At 36.5% G+C, this 15,236-nt stretch overlaps 1 protein-coding gene across 13 annotated transcripts in view; it reads right to left on the reverse strand.

Moving 5' to 3' along the window:
* Positions 1-15,236, reverse strand: part of SLC44A5 (solute carrier family 44 member 5) — a 389,751-nt gene that overhangs the window by 26,778 nt on the left and 347,737 nt on the right. For all 13 annotated transcript variants that reach the window (XM_063624059.1, XM_063624062.1, XM_063624071.1 and 10 more), the window contains 5 exons: positions 14,036-14,161; positions 13,147-13,207; positions 9,651-9,774; positions 8,136-8,219; positions 5,107-5,219 (listed from right to left, as the gene is read on the reverse strand). In XM_063624059.1, the coding sequence (XP_063480129.1) occupies positions 5,107-5,219; positions 8,136-8,219; positions 9,651-9,774; positions 13,147-13,207; positions 14,036-14,161 (508 nt within the window). The remainder of the gene's footprint in view (positions 1-5,106; positions 5,220-8,135; positions 8,220-9,650; positions 9,775-13,146; positions 13,208-14,035; positions 14,162-15,236) is intronic.

The raw sequence follows: 15,236 nt of genomic DNA on the forward strand, positions 1-15,236 counted from the left end.
TCAATATGTTAACAAGGAAATACAAGATCTTAGTTAATAATCACCCACTCTAATTATTGCTCAATAATTTTGTTCTATACATTTTAAATAAATTAGTTAGCATGTAGGTAAAACTAAACAAATTTTGCCTGCATAAAATAATAATTTTAGTGTCCAATGTCTAAAGCAATTATTATTTTATGCAGGCAAAGTTTGTTTAGCTTCACCTAAATGCTTACTAATTTATTTTCTTTGTTCACTATCTTTTCTTACATCTCATATATTTCTGTGGAATCATTCTCCTTCTCTCTCTCATAGCTGCATTCAATCCATCAGGAAATATAGCTATTATACAAATAAAAGCATGTATGGCCACCCTCAAGAGTTTCCCTCATTTGGCATATAAATTTCTGCAATCATCTCCTTACTGGTCTTATTGCTTCCACTCTTGCCTCACCACAGTCTATTCTCAACACAGGGACTAGAGCAATCATTATATCTCATCTCTCTGCTACCCAAAGCCCTACATTGCCTCCCTGTTTCATTCAGAGTAAAAGCCTAGGTTTTATAATAATCTGTAAGGCTCTGTCCCCTTCATAAATTCTATCACCTCATCTCCTACTATTTTTTCCTTTAGTCAGTACACACATCCACACCAGGCTCCCAGCCATTTCTTCAACACACTCTTACTTATAGGGCCTTTGCTCTAGCTGTACCCACTGTCTGGAACTTTTCCTTCATCTTTACTGTCTAACTCCATTGCTTCCAAGTGTTTTCTTAGATATTTTCCCCAAAAGACCCCTCCTACTAATACCGCCATTTTCACTCCTTGCCCTACCATGGTACTCTCAATCTCCCCTTACCTGCTCTACCTTTTCTTTTTCCCATAGCAATAACCACCTTCTAATATATATATTACTTAGGCTATAAGCATCATGAGAGTAAGAACCTTAGTCTGTTCCTTTACTGTTGTACATCAACAGTCTAAAATAGTGTCTGTACACAGCAGCTGTTCAATTGATATTTGTTGAATAAACAGAATAATGTATGACTAGATATGGATTTCTCTTCCTTTACTCTCCTTAGTATAATGAGGGCTTCCTATATCTATGGATCCATGGTTTCATCAGTTCTGGAAAATTCTCAGCCAAGAGCTTTCAAATATGGTTGATATATGTTAGGCCCTTCTCAACCTATTTTCTATTTCTTTGAACCACACAATCATATTTTTGTCCCTGTGTCACATTCTGCTATATTTTTGATAATTATTTCAGATTCATATTTCAGTTCATTATCAATTTGTTTTTAATCTAACATTTTTATTTTGAAAAGTTCTATATGGCTCATCTTCATGTATGCCTGGGCATTTTTGTTGATTTTTATTTTTGTTGTCCAAGCCTTGAATAAATGATACTCCATGTCCATGAATGAATGAATGAATTCACTTTTCTTTTTTTTGAGACAGAGTCTTGCTCTGTCACCCAGGCTGGAGTGCAGTGTCACAATCTCAGCTCACTGCAACCTCCGCTTCCTGCTTTCAAGTGATTCTCATACCTCAGCCTCCCGAGCAGCTGGGACTACAGGTGTGTGCCACCATGCCCAGCTACTTTTTGTATTTTTTTTAGTAGAGATGGGGTTTCACCATGTTGGCCAGGATGATCTTGATCTCTTGACCTCGTGATCCACCTGCCTCAGCTTCCCAAAGTGCTGAGATTACAGGTGTGAGCCACTGTGCCTGGCCGTGATTCTATCTTTAATTCTTTAAACCTTTCATGCATGGTTATTTCATGTTCTATATCTTTCTTTCTTTTTTTCTTTAGAGACAGAATCTTATTCTGTTGCCCAGGCTGGAGTGCAGTGGCATGATCTCGGTTCACTGCAACCTCCTCCTCCTCCTGGGTTCAAGCAATTCTCCCACCTCAGTCTCCCAAGTAGCTGGAACTACAGGTGTGCACCACCATGCCCGGCTAATTTTTGTATTTTTAGTAGAGACAGGGTTTCACCACATTAGCCAGGCTGGTCTGCCACTCCTCACCTCAAGTGATTGGCCGCCTCGGCCTCCCACAGTGCTGGGATTATAGGAGTGAGCCACCGCACCCGGCTACATGTTCTGTATCTATTAATTCCCATATCTGAATTCTTGGAGACCTCAATCTCATGTTTATAGTAGCCACTGATTTTCACACAGAACTGTTTTCTAGCAGGTCAGGTAGTCTCGGACTTTGTTGATCTGAATCTGTGAAAACCTGGTGACGTTAACTGAGGAAACTTTCATCTAGAGTCAAAGGGTACTAACAAGCTGGGGTCACTTTAAACATTTCTAGGATCCCAGACTTACTCCAGGAATTTCCGGTATGATCCCCTGTTCTGCTGCCAACTCAGGTCCAAGTCTCCTGATCCCAGCACTGCTATGGGTTACCCAGTGTTTCACCTGTGCTTCCTGCTTGGTTCCCGCTTTGATTTTAGCTCATGAGTTATTTTTGTCCTTTGGAGGAGATTTCCTTTATTTCCTAAAGTTCATCAAAACAATGTATTATATAAAACAATACAGTGCAATACTCTTTTTAATGTCACGATTTCATAGCAAGAAGGCCCTTTAGGCAATTTAGTTTACTCCTACTAGTGAATGTGAAAGTCTAGACAATATTTTCCAATTTCTCTTTCTTTGCTTTCTCTCTCTTGTCCTAGATTTTTTAAAAATTATGATCTCTGGGCTTCAAGTCCTCTTTCCTCAATAATACTCCAGAATAACAATAATATCAGCAACAACAAAAATAGACATTATTTATTGAACATTTACTTTACGCTAGCAAAATCTAAATACGTTATAAGCATTATTTTGTTTAGTAGTCACAGATTCCTGTTATATGATTGAGAAGCCTATGAATTAAAGAAAACTGTATGCTTGCAGAGGATCACACAGTTAATATATGATGAATCTGGGATCATGCCTTTTTCATACCTTAAACACATGCTCATAACCAAAGTGTTATATGTCTTCTCCTGCATACCTCTTAACCTGTTCTGGCCAATGAGAATTGTTCCATTGCTGTTCATAAACACTTGCCCACAAGCAGTCTGGCTTTTTCTCTGCTCAGTATGACACAACTACATTGTTATTTGCTCTAGTAAATGGACTGCTGTCAGTAGGAAATTTCAGTAGAAAAAATTGGTTTCTCATGATATGTAGAAAGTCAATTGTCCAGGACAGTAGCAGAGGTCAGTTACATGTAGTCTTATTTTCTGACACTCCTCAACCTAACTGGACCTTTCCTCCCTCAATAAATACCATCAAGCTTACTTCCCACATCATTAATTTTTGGGTTAGTACTATCTAGGGAGTCAAAAGGGAGGGAAAATTGGTTGTTTTACCTGCACTTTTTATATGTTGACCATCTTTCTCCTTTTTGCCATTGTCAAAATTGCACTACAGCCAATCTCAGATTTTTCTTGCTACTTAAGACATCAGTTAAATCAATAGCAGACTTTACTGCCCTTTCCTTCCTGATGACAATACAAGAGTGATTGAATCACAAGCCCAGACTCCCCAGTGGCAAAGGGCAGAGATTATTTTAAGCTCCAAGCAGGAACACAAAAACAAGACATTTAAACAACTTTTTTTTGCAGTTTCTGATTAGAGGATGGAAGTTCTTGTGTTCCTTGACCAGACTGATCCACCTCTTATTTGTTACCTGGCTGTGCTCAGCAAGAAGCCCAGGTGGGATTCAAGAGGAGCTGTACAGCAGGAGCAGATAGGGAACACCTGAGAAGACCAAATGATTTACTAAAAACTCATTGGAGGTAATGAGGAGGGTAATAACAATAACCCAACGCATACTGACTGTCTGCTGTGTTCCAGGTACTGCTCTAAGAGCTTTACATTCATTGTCTCATTTAATCCTTAAGCTCCTCTGAGATGAAGATACCATTATTGTGCTGATGTTATGGATGAGAATACTGGGTCTTTTAACCGCCAGCAAACTTCCAAAGTTACCCAGTTGTATGTTATGGAGCTGGATTAGAACACAGGCTAACTACACAACTTGCAGATTCAACTGCATTCTTATATGTGTAAAGCTCTTCTTCATTGAATGACAGAAATAAGAAAGTGTTATTTTTGATGTCTACTACCATAAAACTGTTGTCAGTCCAAATAGTGCCATAGGGGAAATCATTCTTTTAAATAGAAACATCTCAAACATTCATATAATATATTGGCTCATACCTTTTTTAGAAGCCTGAAAGGAAGCTGCCACAGGTGGTATACACTGTTCCACGTGAGACACTTTAATTCATATATAGAGTTCACATTATACCTGATATGTATTGTTTTGGGGGGATCAAGTTTGTGATTAGATTTCAACCTTGATTTTTAAACTTATATTTGTATAAATTTATGGGGTACACATATAATTGTGTTATATGTATATATTGCATAGTGGCTTTTAGTGTATCCATCACCTGAATCACATGCATTGTGTCCATTTTTCATTATCCACCCCCTTCCAGTCTTCAACCCTTCCACGTTCCCATTGTCTATTACTCCACACTCTACGTCCATGTGTACTCGTTATTTAGCTCCCGCACATTATTTAGCTCCCAAAGACAGTACTGTTAATTCTCCATACAATAGTGTAATTCAGAATACTTGCCTCTAGAGGGCAATGCTTCATTATGGAGTACCAATTATTAAACGGTGTGACAGTACCTGGATTAAACAAACTAAGTTGAAAGAGAAAAATAGATCACACTTCTGTAACTTTGCAGACCTGGACTTTGATCGGATAGAAACGTTAAAGAAATAAAAGAAGTTGTCTGAAATATTTTTTATTAATCTGAAAGGATTTCTTTTTACCTCCTTCTTAGTATCCATGAGGCAGGAGACCAAAGGCTGGTAGGGAAAAGAGTAAAATGTTCTGACAGCATTTTTTCCCCAAAGACACAGGAAGAAAAAGTTACAGCGACAATATATGCAAAATGAAATATTTTTTCTAAGTTTAAAGCTTTTTTGAGGGTAAAGAATAATTAGATCCATTGAAAACAAATGCTTTCTGGTAACTGATAACAGCGATTGAAAATAAAAGGATTATTCTGATATTTGGCAATTTGAAGAGGAGTGATACCTACCATAATCTATAATTCCAATCACACCAATCATGAAGAGCCAGAAGAGGCATCCAGCTATGAACCTCAGAAGTATCAAAAATATCCAACTAAGGACCATGGCGATCGTCAGGCCACTAGAAAAAACCCACAACAAACACAGTGGTCAAGTGTGCTAAACACAACATATTACAAACATCAAGACAAAACTTTTTTTCTATTCAAAATTATTCTTAAATTCTTTTATTTTACCTGGCTATAGAAACATTAATAATGTTAAAAAGTATAAACAGTGATTTCCATTAAGACTTTCATATGAAAGAATAGGACCATCAGGGACTTTATACAGAACCCATCTTTGTGTACCTGGGTAAACTGAAGTCTAGTATCAGTCATTGTTCAAGGAAAAATACAATTTCTCCAACCTACAATTTTGATCTATCAGCAACAGTTGCCATGTCTTATTTTTTCCCTTCCTACCTACCTACTAGGTCATAAATTGTAAAATGTATTCATGATGAATTTGTTCTGTTCCATTTACTTAGTGACTGGTGGAAATCTTCTGTAATATGGCTATCTAGAAGTAAGAGAATCATTTTGGGGCAGAAAGATAAGAGAAATAACTGGCCATCCCTGGAGCCCATGATGCTGTAGTCACTATCACTATGGTCTAATTATCTCTAGGAGTTTGTGATGCCTTACATCATCCAGACTTCTATTCCAGGTCCCCAGTGATCTGTGGGCCATTATTTGGAATCATGGTAAGGCTTCTATGTCTCCAGGGACATGCGACTTTATCAAGCAATTAATAGCATGACTATTTTCTGTCGGCTTTAATTTCTTCTTAGAGCTTGACTGAACTACTAGAGGAGCTCTTTTCCTCCCATATATCCAGGTTAAGGTCACATTGGAGTCTTTGATGTAATTTCCTCAAAGAGATCTCATTAAGATCGGAAAGTTGGCTGACTCTTCTATTAAGAACTGATATGTCTGGTGCTATCTGTAAGTTTCCAAACATAGCAACAGACAGAGCATGGTACATTTATTGGGTTATTGTCTCAAGTGTTATCTTTTTGTTATAAAAAATCTCAATAATTACTGTCACTGGATAGACGACAACACAATATTGAAGGATCATCATGGTCTTGCAAAGCCTATGCTTTTAACTTGAGAAGTCATTCCCTCTTAAAATCACCGACACTTTAATGCTTAAATATTCAATATGGTTGAAAGATTATTCCATGGCCCAGCCCAAGGGAAGTATTCAGAAATGTCAGAGGAAAAAAAACAAAAAATAAGGCTGTTTATTCTGTGTGTTTTTAATGTGTACATAAAAATTATAACCAAATACACTAGATACAAGCATATCAATACTTTATAAAATAAAGAGCAGAAGAATTGAAAATAAAGGGAGGTGTTCATGTTTTACTCTTATGAGTGGTGCCTGGGTGGAGAGGGTTTCAGTGTGTGTTTTGGGGGTGAGGTAGGCAGGATAATCTATCATAATGTACACTTGTTCAGGTAGGTGTGAAAAAGCCAAATGAAGAAGAAGCATGGAAATTATCAAGTGACATTTGGGTCTGACAATAGGGGAATCAATTTAAATACTGTCAAGAATAGACTACAATCTCTGCTGGAGATAAATCCTAACATACTAAAAGTAATTACTGTAATTGTTTAGGACAAAGCATCAAAATGAGTGAAATCTCATAAAGTGATCTAATTTAACAGCTCTAAACACCACACACTAGTATCTCACACAAAATACAAGCTAGACTTTATTACGCATCATATAGTTACATGCATCTATCTTGCTCCACTAGTGTTTTTCGTACTGTTCCCTGAACCACATATTTTTTGTGCTACTACGTTCAAAGACTCATATAGAAGTTAGGAAAACAAAGATGAGTTAGACATAGTTTTGTAAAAAGTTCATACTTTATCAGAGGGAAAGGGCCAGGTAAATACAACACAGAATGGTAGGTGCTATATGGAAGATGAGTATGTGCATGTATTTATAGGTGTGTAAACACACACATGTACACACATGATGGGTATGAGGAACACATAGGAAGAAGTAATTACATCTGGGGAAGATAATAAAGGTTATAAATGATACTAAAGCTGATTTTTAAAAATGAGGTGCAGTTGTCCAGGACTCAATACCAGGAAAGGAAACAGAACGTGCAAATTTACAGGATTTGATAGTCTAGGGATGGGCACGTTATTTGATATGTTTAGAATATAGTGTTAATCAAGAAACGTGCGTGGAGATGAATCTGAGAAACTAAGTTGGGCTAGGTTTTACAGGGCCTTAGAAGTAACTGAAAAAGTTTTAATTTTAGTCTTTGAGCATTAGGGAACCATGGAAGCTTTTAAGCACTAGAGGTGACAAAAGAGCCACACAGTAATGACAGTCTTAAATGGGTCACACATTTACCCATTCCAGTCCAGTGACATTTCCTTAACTTTCTAGGAATGCAACTCTTACACCTGAAAATGTTACATCTCCTTCTCCTTGTTATCTATACATATATATTTATGTATCACATATATAGCTATGTAGCTTTCATAACTACAATGACTTCTGGTTATGATGAATACCAATCATTACGTGGAAGGGATGTGTTAAAAAATAGGAACGATCCTTTTGAAGTCAAGGGAGGGACAAATTAGAAAAAAGAATCTGAGAAACAATCCTGCATCCCCGGTAGCATGTGATGAGAAGCACACAAGTATTACAGATACAGAAGTCCTGCAGATATTGCTCCATGTGACTTGAGGTATATATTCATCAGTACTTTTATTAGTACTTTAGTGAATAAAATTAAAATTTACATTCTGCCAACAGTGGGCATATTTCCAAATATCTTTTCCCTGTCTCACCTCATCTGAAAAAGAAAATGGCAGGAACTGACATCTGAGTGAAATTTGTTATGCCACCAATACATTTCTTTTATTCATGAATAAAAATATAAAATTTGAAGAAAGAGTTCTACAAAGATAAAATCAGAATGGGGCTAGAGAAGAAACATCTATGTGTTTCCACTTACATGAGAATCCAATACCAAGTTGTTGCATAGTCTTCAAACACTTTCAATCCAAGTGACTTTGCATCAAGAAGTTTATTGATACCACTGCATTGAAAGAAGGGAAAAAATCAATTCTTTTTTGATGACCACTAAACAGAAATGTTCTTTTTATGATAAAAGGGATTCTGCAAGGTGCTGTTGAAAGCATGTTTTCAGAAACCATCTATCAGTAGTGACTCTTTTCCTAGCCACAATAATACATAAAATGTCACTTCAGTAAACCTGCAAAGGTAGCTATAGCTGCACACAGAGAGAACATGGTTTTCAAGAACAGTGAACAAATCCTTTTCCACTGTATGCAACATTCCCTCAATATTGCAGAAACCTCACTGTAAGAAATGAATTTAAATGATAAGATTAGCTTTTAACTTGCAAAACCCATAGTCAAGAATGAACATCATCTTTAATTCCCCTTCCTAATCCTGACAGTAAGGCATGATGGAACACATAGTAGAAATTTCACAATCATCAGTGTCCAATTTGAGGAATTATCAAAGTGAACACATTTATGTAACTACAACATCGTCAACCCCTTCTTCACGTGCTCCAATTGCAACACCTCTCCCTTCCTCAAAGTAACCACTATTCTGACTTTTGTGATAATAATTTCCTAAGTTTTCTTTTTCATTTTACTAATTATATATGCATCACAGGGAAATAAATTTAACTCTGCTTGTTTTTGACTTTTATATCAATGGAATCATATTTATATTATTATTTTGAGATTTCTTTTACACAGATTTATATTGCTGAAAATCGTGCAAGCTGCTATTGTATTCTAAATCTGCGGGAACTACACTATACTAATTATACTGCTAAAGTCTTTTAAGATAAATAAATTTTTAGATTATCTTTTTTTATCTATAATTCAACAACTGAGCAATGCAGTGATATGCTGTACACATTAATGTTTGTGCACATGTGTGTATGCGTGCACACAGGGAAATATATTTTCCAGTAACATGGAGCACCATGTGTGTAGAGCCAAGGGACGTGGGGAATTTACTGCATTATACTTAGTACATAGAAATTTGATATGCCACCAATACATTTCTTTATGTCACACTTCTATACCTGTAGATAATGAAAGATTTAACCATTTTGAAACGCATCATTATTCTTTCTTTCTTTTCTTTTCTTCTTGTTTTTTTTAAATCCCAGCTAGTCAGGAGGCTGGGGAAGGAGAATTGCTTGAACCCGGAAGGTGGAGGTTGCAGTGAGCTGAGATATGGCCCCACTGCTCTCCAGCCTGGGCGACAGAAAAAAGCATCATTATTCTTTCTAAATGATTCTGGGTTCTCCCTTACATGCTCTTCTTAATGAATATGTATCAAGCTCTTCAATTCACAGTAATATGTATATTTAATATACATATATGTGATTATTTTCCTATAACCCTTAAACTAGTAGGCGCTTTAGTCTTGAGTGCAATAACAAAATGCATCAAACTGAAAATCAGAATGTAAACATACATACTTTGCAGCATCCCTGAGTTCCATAACACTTCTTGTCCCTCCATTTCCATCTTGAAACACCATCTTACTTCCTATTGTTAAAGTGCCATTTTTGGTAGAGAAGTCAGGGAAACATCTCTGGAGAACTGTAAAAATACATTAAAATTATTGTAATCACTTTTCTATTTCTTCTTTCATGATGTCCTCCCTTTCTTAAGCTTTCTGTTATATATAATCAAATTCTTGCTAGGCATGCAAGTTGCTCAATGTAGATAGCTCATTGCCTGTTACTTGATGATATGATTTTCTAATGGTCCTAAGACTAGAAAGCAAATATGATCACACTCTGAAACTACATTCTAAACGTGATTATTTTACACATGGTATATTCATGACGTCGTCATAAATAAAATGCACATCATAGGCTTTAAAAGAGTAACAATGATACATGTCATTCATGGCAAGCACATTTTAGTAGAAAGGCCACATTAACTTGTATGACTGGATGAGTTTAGTTTTACTATTAAAAATATATTTTAGGAACTACTTGAGTAAAACTTTGAAAATTGGGGATCAGTGAATAATACCTTGGCAAATAAGAACCAGCTCAAATTTTAGCCTACTAAAACAACTAAATTTTTGTTTATGAATTCTTAACAATTCGTCTCCCAGCTTTTTCATTAACAACGGTTTTTTAGTAGAGCTGAAAATGGAAATTCTGAAGCTATCAAAAGAGGCCTACACTTTGTAGACTAGTATGATTTCTAAGAAAAGCAAAATCACTGTTCAATCTTCTATGTTCTTATTTTGATTGGAGTCTTTGCCTCTTTACAAATTTACTTCTAAAAATATTTTAAAACCACAATTTTAAAGGAAGAAGTAAGGAAAATCAGAAATGGATCATTTTCATATTTTTTTCTTATAAGAAGCATCACTGATTTGCATAGGTTCATATGTAGTTCAAACCTGAAAATATTAAAGCAGTTGAGCTGGGGAAAGAAGAAATAGGTCTCTTTAAAGCCTTTCCCGACTTTCCTGGCTTAAAAGGAATTTTCTTGTCTGTTCACCTCTAGCTTCTGCTGCACTTAGGATGTGGCTGATTCCTTTACCTGCCCCACCTTTCTACTGCTCTTCCCTTCCTTTCTGTGGCAAATTTGAGACAGTAGCCTTTACCAGCTGCTTCTACACCCTCAGTTTTATCACAGTTTTGGCCCCACCACTTCTTGGAAATTATCCTCCCAGTGATCCCAATGACCTCTGAATTGTCCAAACCTCCAGATATGTTTTCGTCTTCATCCTGCTTAAACCCATTACCTAGCACACGGCTTGGCACACAGTAGAAATCAGTCAATATTTGCTGATGAAAGAGTTAACTTTTTCGAGCCTTTGACATGGTAGATACTCCTTGGCATATTGAAACTCTCTTTTCTTGGCTTCCATGCTCAGGTTCTCTCCTGTCCTCCCATATTTCTGTGCACTTTTTCCCTTTCTACTTCTTAAATACAAGGGTTCCTATCTAGAGGGTCCCTTGACCTTGTTTCATATATTTTTTTTCTGGATAATCTCATCCAATCTGTTAGCTTTCATTACTAAATATGTTCATTACATATTTGGAAAGTGGATAAAATATAAAAAAAAACAGTCCTTCCACCTACAGTGAACTATATTAACATTTTGGGGAATATCTTTCCAGTCTTTCTTCTACAATAAATATTTTTTGAGAGTCAAAATCACACAGGACATGCAGTGTTTTCCCTTGTTTACTTGTTTTAACCTTACTTATTTCCTTTTATGAACTCTTTAATGAACAAATTTTATTATCTGCATACTATTCCATTGAGTGCTATTTAATCTTATATTAGGAGGAACACAAGTTGATTGCAACATTTAATGTCTTTCTCACTAGACTGTGAGGGACTACGCCTTATTCATTTTTGTACCACCAATGTATACTTTATCCTGTGTGACTTAGCCAAACTGTACTTGTAAGGGCAGAGACTATGTCTTATACCTTTATACCTATTATATCTTTTGTTACTAATGATTTATATTTATCCTTTTGCATAAACATTTATAACATTGATTTTGGCCATGGACATTTGTTGCTGAGAGCTTCCTGGTAAGTGCTGTTGCTGTGGGACCTACATCTTTGCTTCAAGGTCTTTTATGACCCAGGTAAGAGTGATGGAAGTATGTAAGACATGTTTGGTGGTAGCTACTTCAGTGGGTATTTGACTATGTACTCAAACTAATGACTAATGCCTTTCCTCTATTTTAAGAGAAATACATACATTGTAGGAAAGTGAATAAATAGAAAAAAAGAAAGAAGAGAGAAATTTCCCACAGTTTTGCCACTCCCAAAATTACTACTTAATGTTTTGGTATATTTCGTTCCAATCTTTTTCTTTGAAGAGGTTTTTTTGTTGTTGTTTATTTGTTTGTTTTAATTTATACATGTTTATCATAAGGATGGTAACAGTTTGAATTTTATTTAACAGTATAACATACACATGCATGTTATTCTAATAGTTACATTTAATAATTCTAAAATATTTCATTTAGTGAATACATTATAATTTAAGTATTCTCTTGGTCTTGGATAGTAGAGTATTTCTTTCTTTTTTCTTTCTGACACTTTAAATGTGATGGACATTTTAATGTAAAGCTTTTTTTGTAATTAGGATTATATCCATAAGAAAGAAAACTCAGTGATTATTTCATTTTCTTCTTTTTCGTTTTATTTTTTTAGAGACAGCGTTTCACTCTGTTGCCAAGGGTGTGTACAGTGGTACAATCATAGCTAACTACAGGCTTCAACTCCTGGGCTCAGGTGATCCTCCTGCCTTGACCTCCCAAGTAGCTGGGACTACAAGTGCACATTGCCATGTCTCACTAATTTCTTTTTAAAATTTTTTGTAGAGACAGAGTTTCACTATGTTGCTGAGGTTGGTCTCAAACTCAAGCAATCCTCCCATCTTGGCCTCCGAAAGTGCTAGGATTATAGGCATGAGCCCCTATGCCTGGCCTCATTTTTTGCAGAGTATTATTTTAAATACAGTTTATAATTTTAAAGAAATAAAATATTGACTAATTCCAAATATATATAAATATTTCAAGTGATAAAGACAGGTATATATCTTCCCCCTACTCCTCAGGCAATTTCTGAACAAAGTTTTCAGCTAAAATCAGGAGTGGGTATATATGAGCGTATCTGTGTGTGTGTTTATGCATGCTTCCAAAGCACCAAATGATCAATCTGACTGAGCTTTCAACTTTCAATCTTTTTCTTGTATGTTTATGAAGGAAAATTTAAAAAATCAGAGTTCCAGTGACAATGTACTTGGCTGGAGCCAAGAGATGAGCTCTACTTTTGACTTTCCTGCTAATCAACTCTGGGACTTTAGGCCAGTCAGAGGACCATTCTTGGCCTCAGTCTCATCAATTGCGAAATATAGGAACTTAATTAAGTAGCATTTTGGTAGATTCTGTGTTTCTAAGGTAAAATAATTGCCACTTACAAGGTTTGCTTGGAAAAATCGCTGTTGGACAATCATCATCCAGTAAAAGTTGTGTGAGAGACTAAAATAGAAGGAAGAATGTTAACATTTCAAAGGCCGTGTGAATGATTACTTTATACTCAATCTAAATATGTCCTTTAAAAAATTTAACTCCACAATAATCTCCTTATTCCAAATTACTTCTACTAATAATATTAATTGTAAGATTATCACACACACAATCTTGCTTGACATTCTTAACTGTCCTAACTGTAATTCAATCGAACCAACAATAATAAAACCAGATCATCTGAAAACAAGGCACACCTTTGGAGGTGTGTGTCTTTGGCTTAGCCATATCCTGAGTCTCTGATTTCTTTATGTTTTTTTTTTTTTTCTGGAAAAACAACATCTTCTCTAATTTAGAAACCATTCATATTATTTAACATTGTGATGTTTTAGAATTCTCTTATGTATCTCAAACCTAGGTAAGGGTTGGGGTTTTTGAAATGAGTTGTTATCAAACTGGGCTTGGAAATAAAATTCTACTTGTTACTAAGTTGCTATGGGGCTTCATTACCACATTAACGAAATGGTGACTGCAAATGACATTAACTCCTAGTTCTAGAGTAAAAGTCTACCCAAGTAGAGAATTTGTTGGTGTTGGGGAATAGTAGAAGCTAATTAACCAGACATAACAGTCTTTCATGACACCCCAAACCTACAAAATGATGTGGTATAAATGGTATGTGTGCACACTCAGTACACATGCATTTGTGTTTTAATGAAATTGTATCTAATCATTTACTAGAAGATTTGGGAGCTTGTTCAGTAACAAATTCTCACGTTACACTTGAGATTGAAAAAAAAAGTTAAATTCTTCTCTAGCTTTAAGCCTAAACACACATACCTTCACAGGCTTAGCAGTGGTCTTACAGAACTGACGGTAGTCTTCCCAGTAGCTTTTGTCTTTTGTGTACAAAAGTTGCATTTCCACATAGGTTAAAAATTTTTCTGGGCACTTGGAGACACAGATCTGTGAAGGAACAAAGTGATGAGAACTGAACTGAGTTGAACAAACCCAGTAACTACCTATAAAGTTAGACTTCTAACTTTCTTTTTTTTTTTTTGAGATGGAGTCTCGCTCTGTCACCCAGGCTGGAGTGCAGTGGCGCAATCTCGGCTCACTGCCAGCTCCACCTCCCGGGTTCACGCCATTCTCGTGCCTCAGCCTCTCCGAGTAGCTGGGACTACAGGCGCCCGCCACCACGCCCGGCTAATTTTTTGTATTTTTAGTAGAGACGGGGTTTCACCGTGGTCTCGATCTCCTGACCTCATGATCCGCCCGGCTCGACCTCCCAAAGTGCTGGGATTACAAGCGTGAGCCACCGTGCCCGGCCTACCTATATCAATTTTCTTGCTCTCTTTCTTTTTTTATTTTTTTAGAGACAGTGGCATGACCATGGCTCACTGCAGCCTCAACCTTCCTGGGCTCAAGTGTCCTCCCACTTCAGCCCTTTGAGTAGCTGAGACTACAGGCAAACACCACCATGCCCAGCTAATTTTTGTATTTTTTGTAGAGTCGGGGTTTTTCCATGTTCCCCAGGCTGGTCGCAAACTCCTGAGCTCAAGTGATCCACCCATCTCAGCCTCCCAAAGTGCTAGGATTACAGGTGTAAGCCACTGCACCTGGTCTAAATCAATTTTCTAGTCGTATTGTAAAAAATGAAATTTCATGTACTAGTTACCAATCTCTATTCTTTGCTCTTTGATATTGATGTTATGTTAAAACAAGATACCATACAGTGATAGACTTATTTTTAACTTTTGATTTTGAGATAATTGTAAATCAACATGCAGTTGCGAGGAATAATAGGGATTTCATGTACCTTTCACTCTGTTTCCCTCAATGGTAAGAACTTGCATAACCATAACACAATACCATAAGCAGGAAATTAATATTGTTACTGGTATAGTTTGGATATTTGTCCCCACATACCTCATGTTGAAATTTGATCCCCAGTGTTGGAGATGGGGCCTAATGGGAGGTGTTTGGGTTCATAGATGCAGCAGCAGCCTATTCTTACAGTTCAGGGAGGGATCCGCCCTGT

This window comes from Symphalangus syndactylus, chromosome 12 (genome assembly GCF_028878055.3).
Source record: "Symphalangus syndactylus isolate Jambi chromosome 12, NHGRI_mSymSyn1-v2.1_pri, whole genome shotgun sequence".
NCBI classification, from domain to species: Eukaryota; Metazoa; Chordata; class Mammalia; order Primates; family Hylobatidae; genus Symphalangus; species Symphalangus syndactylus.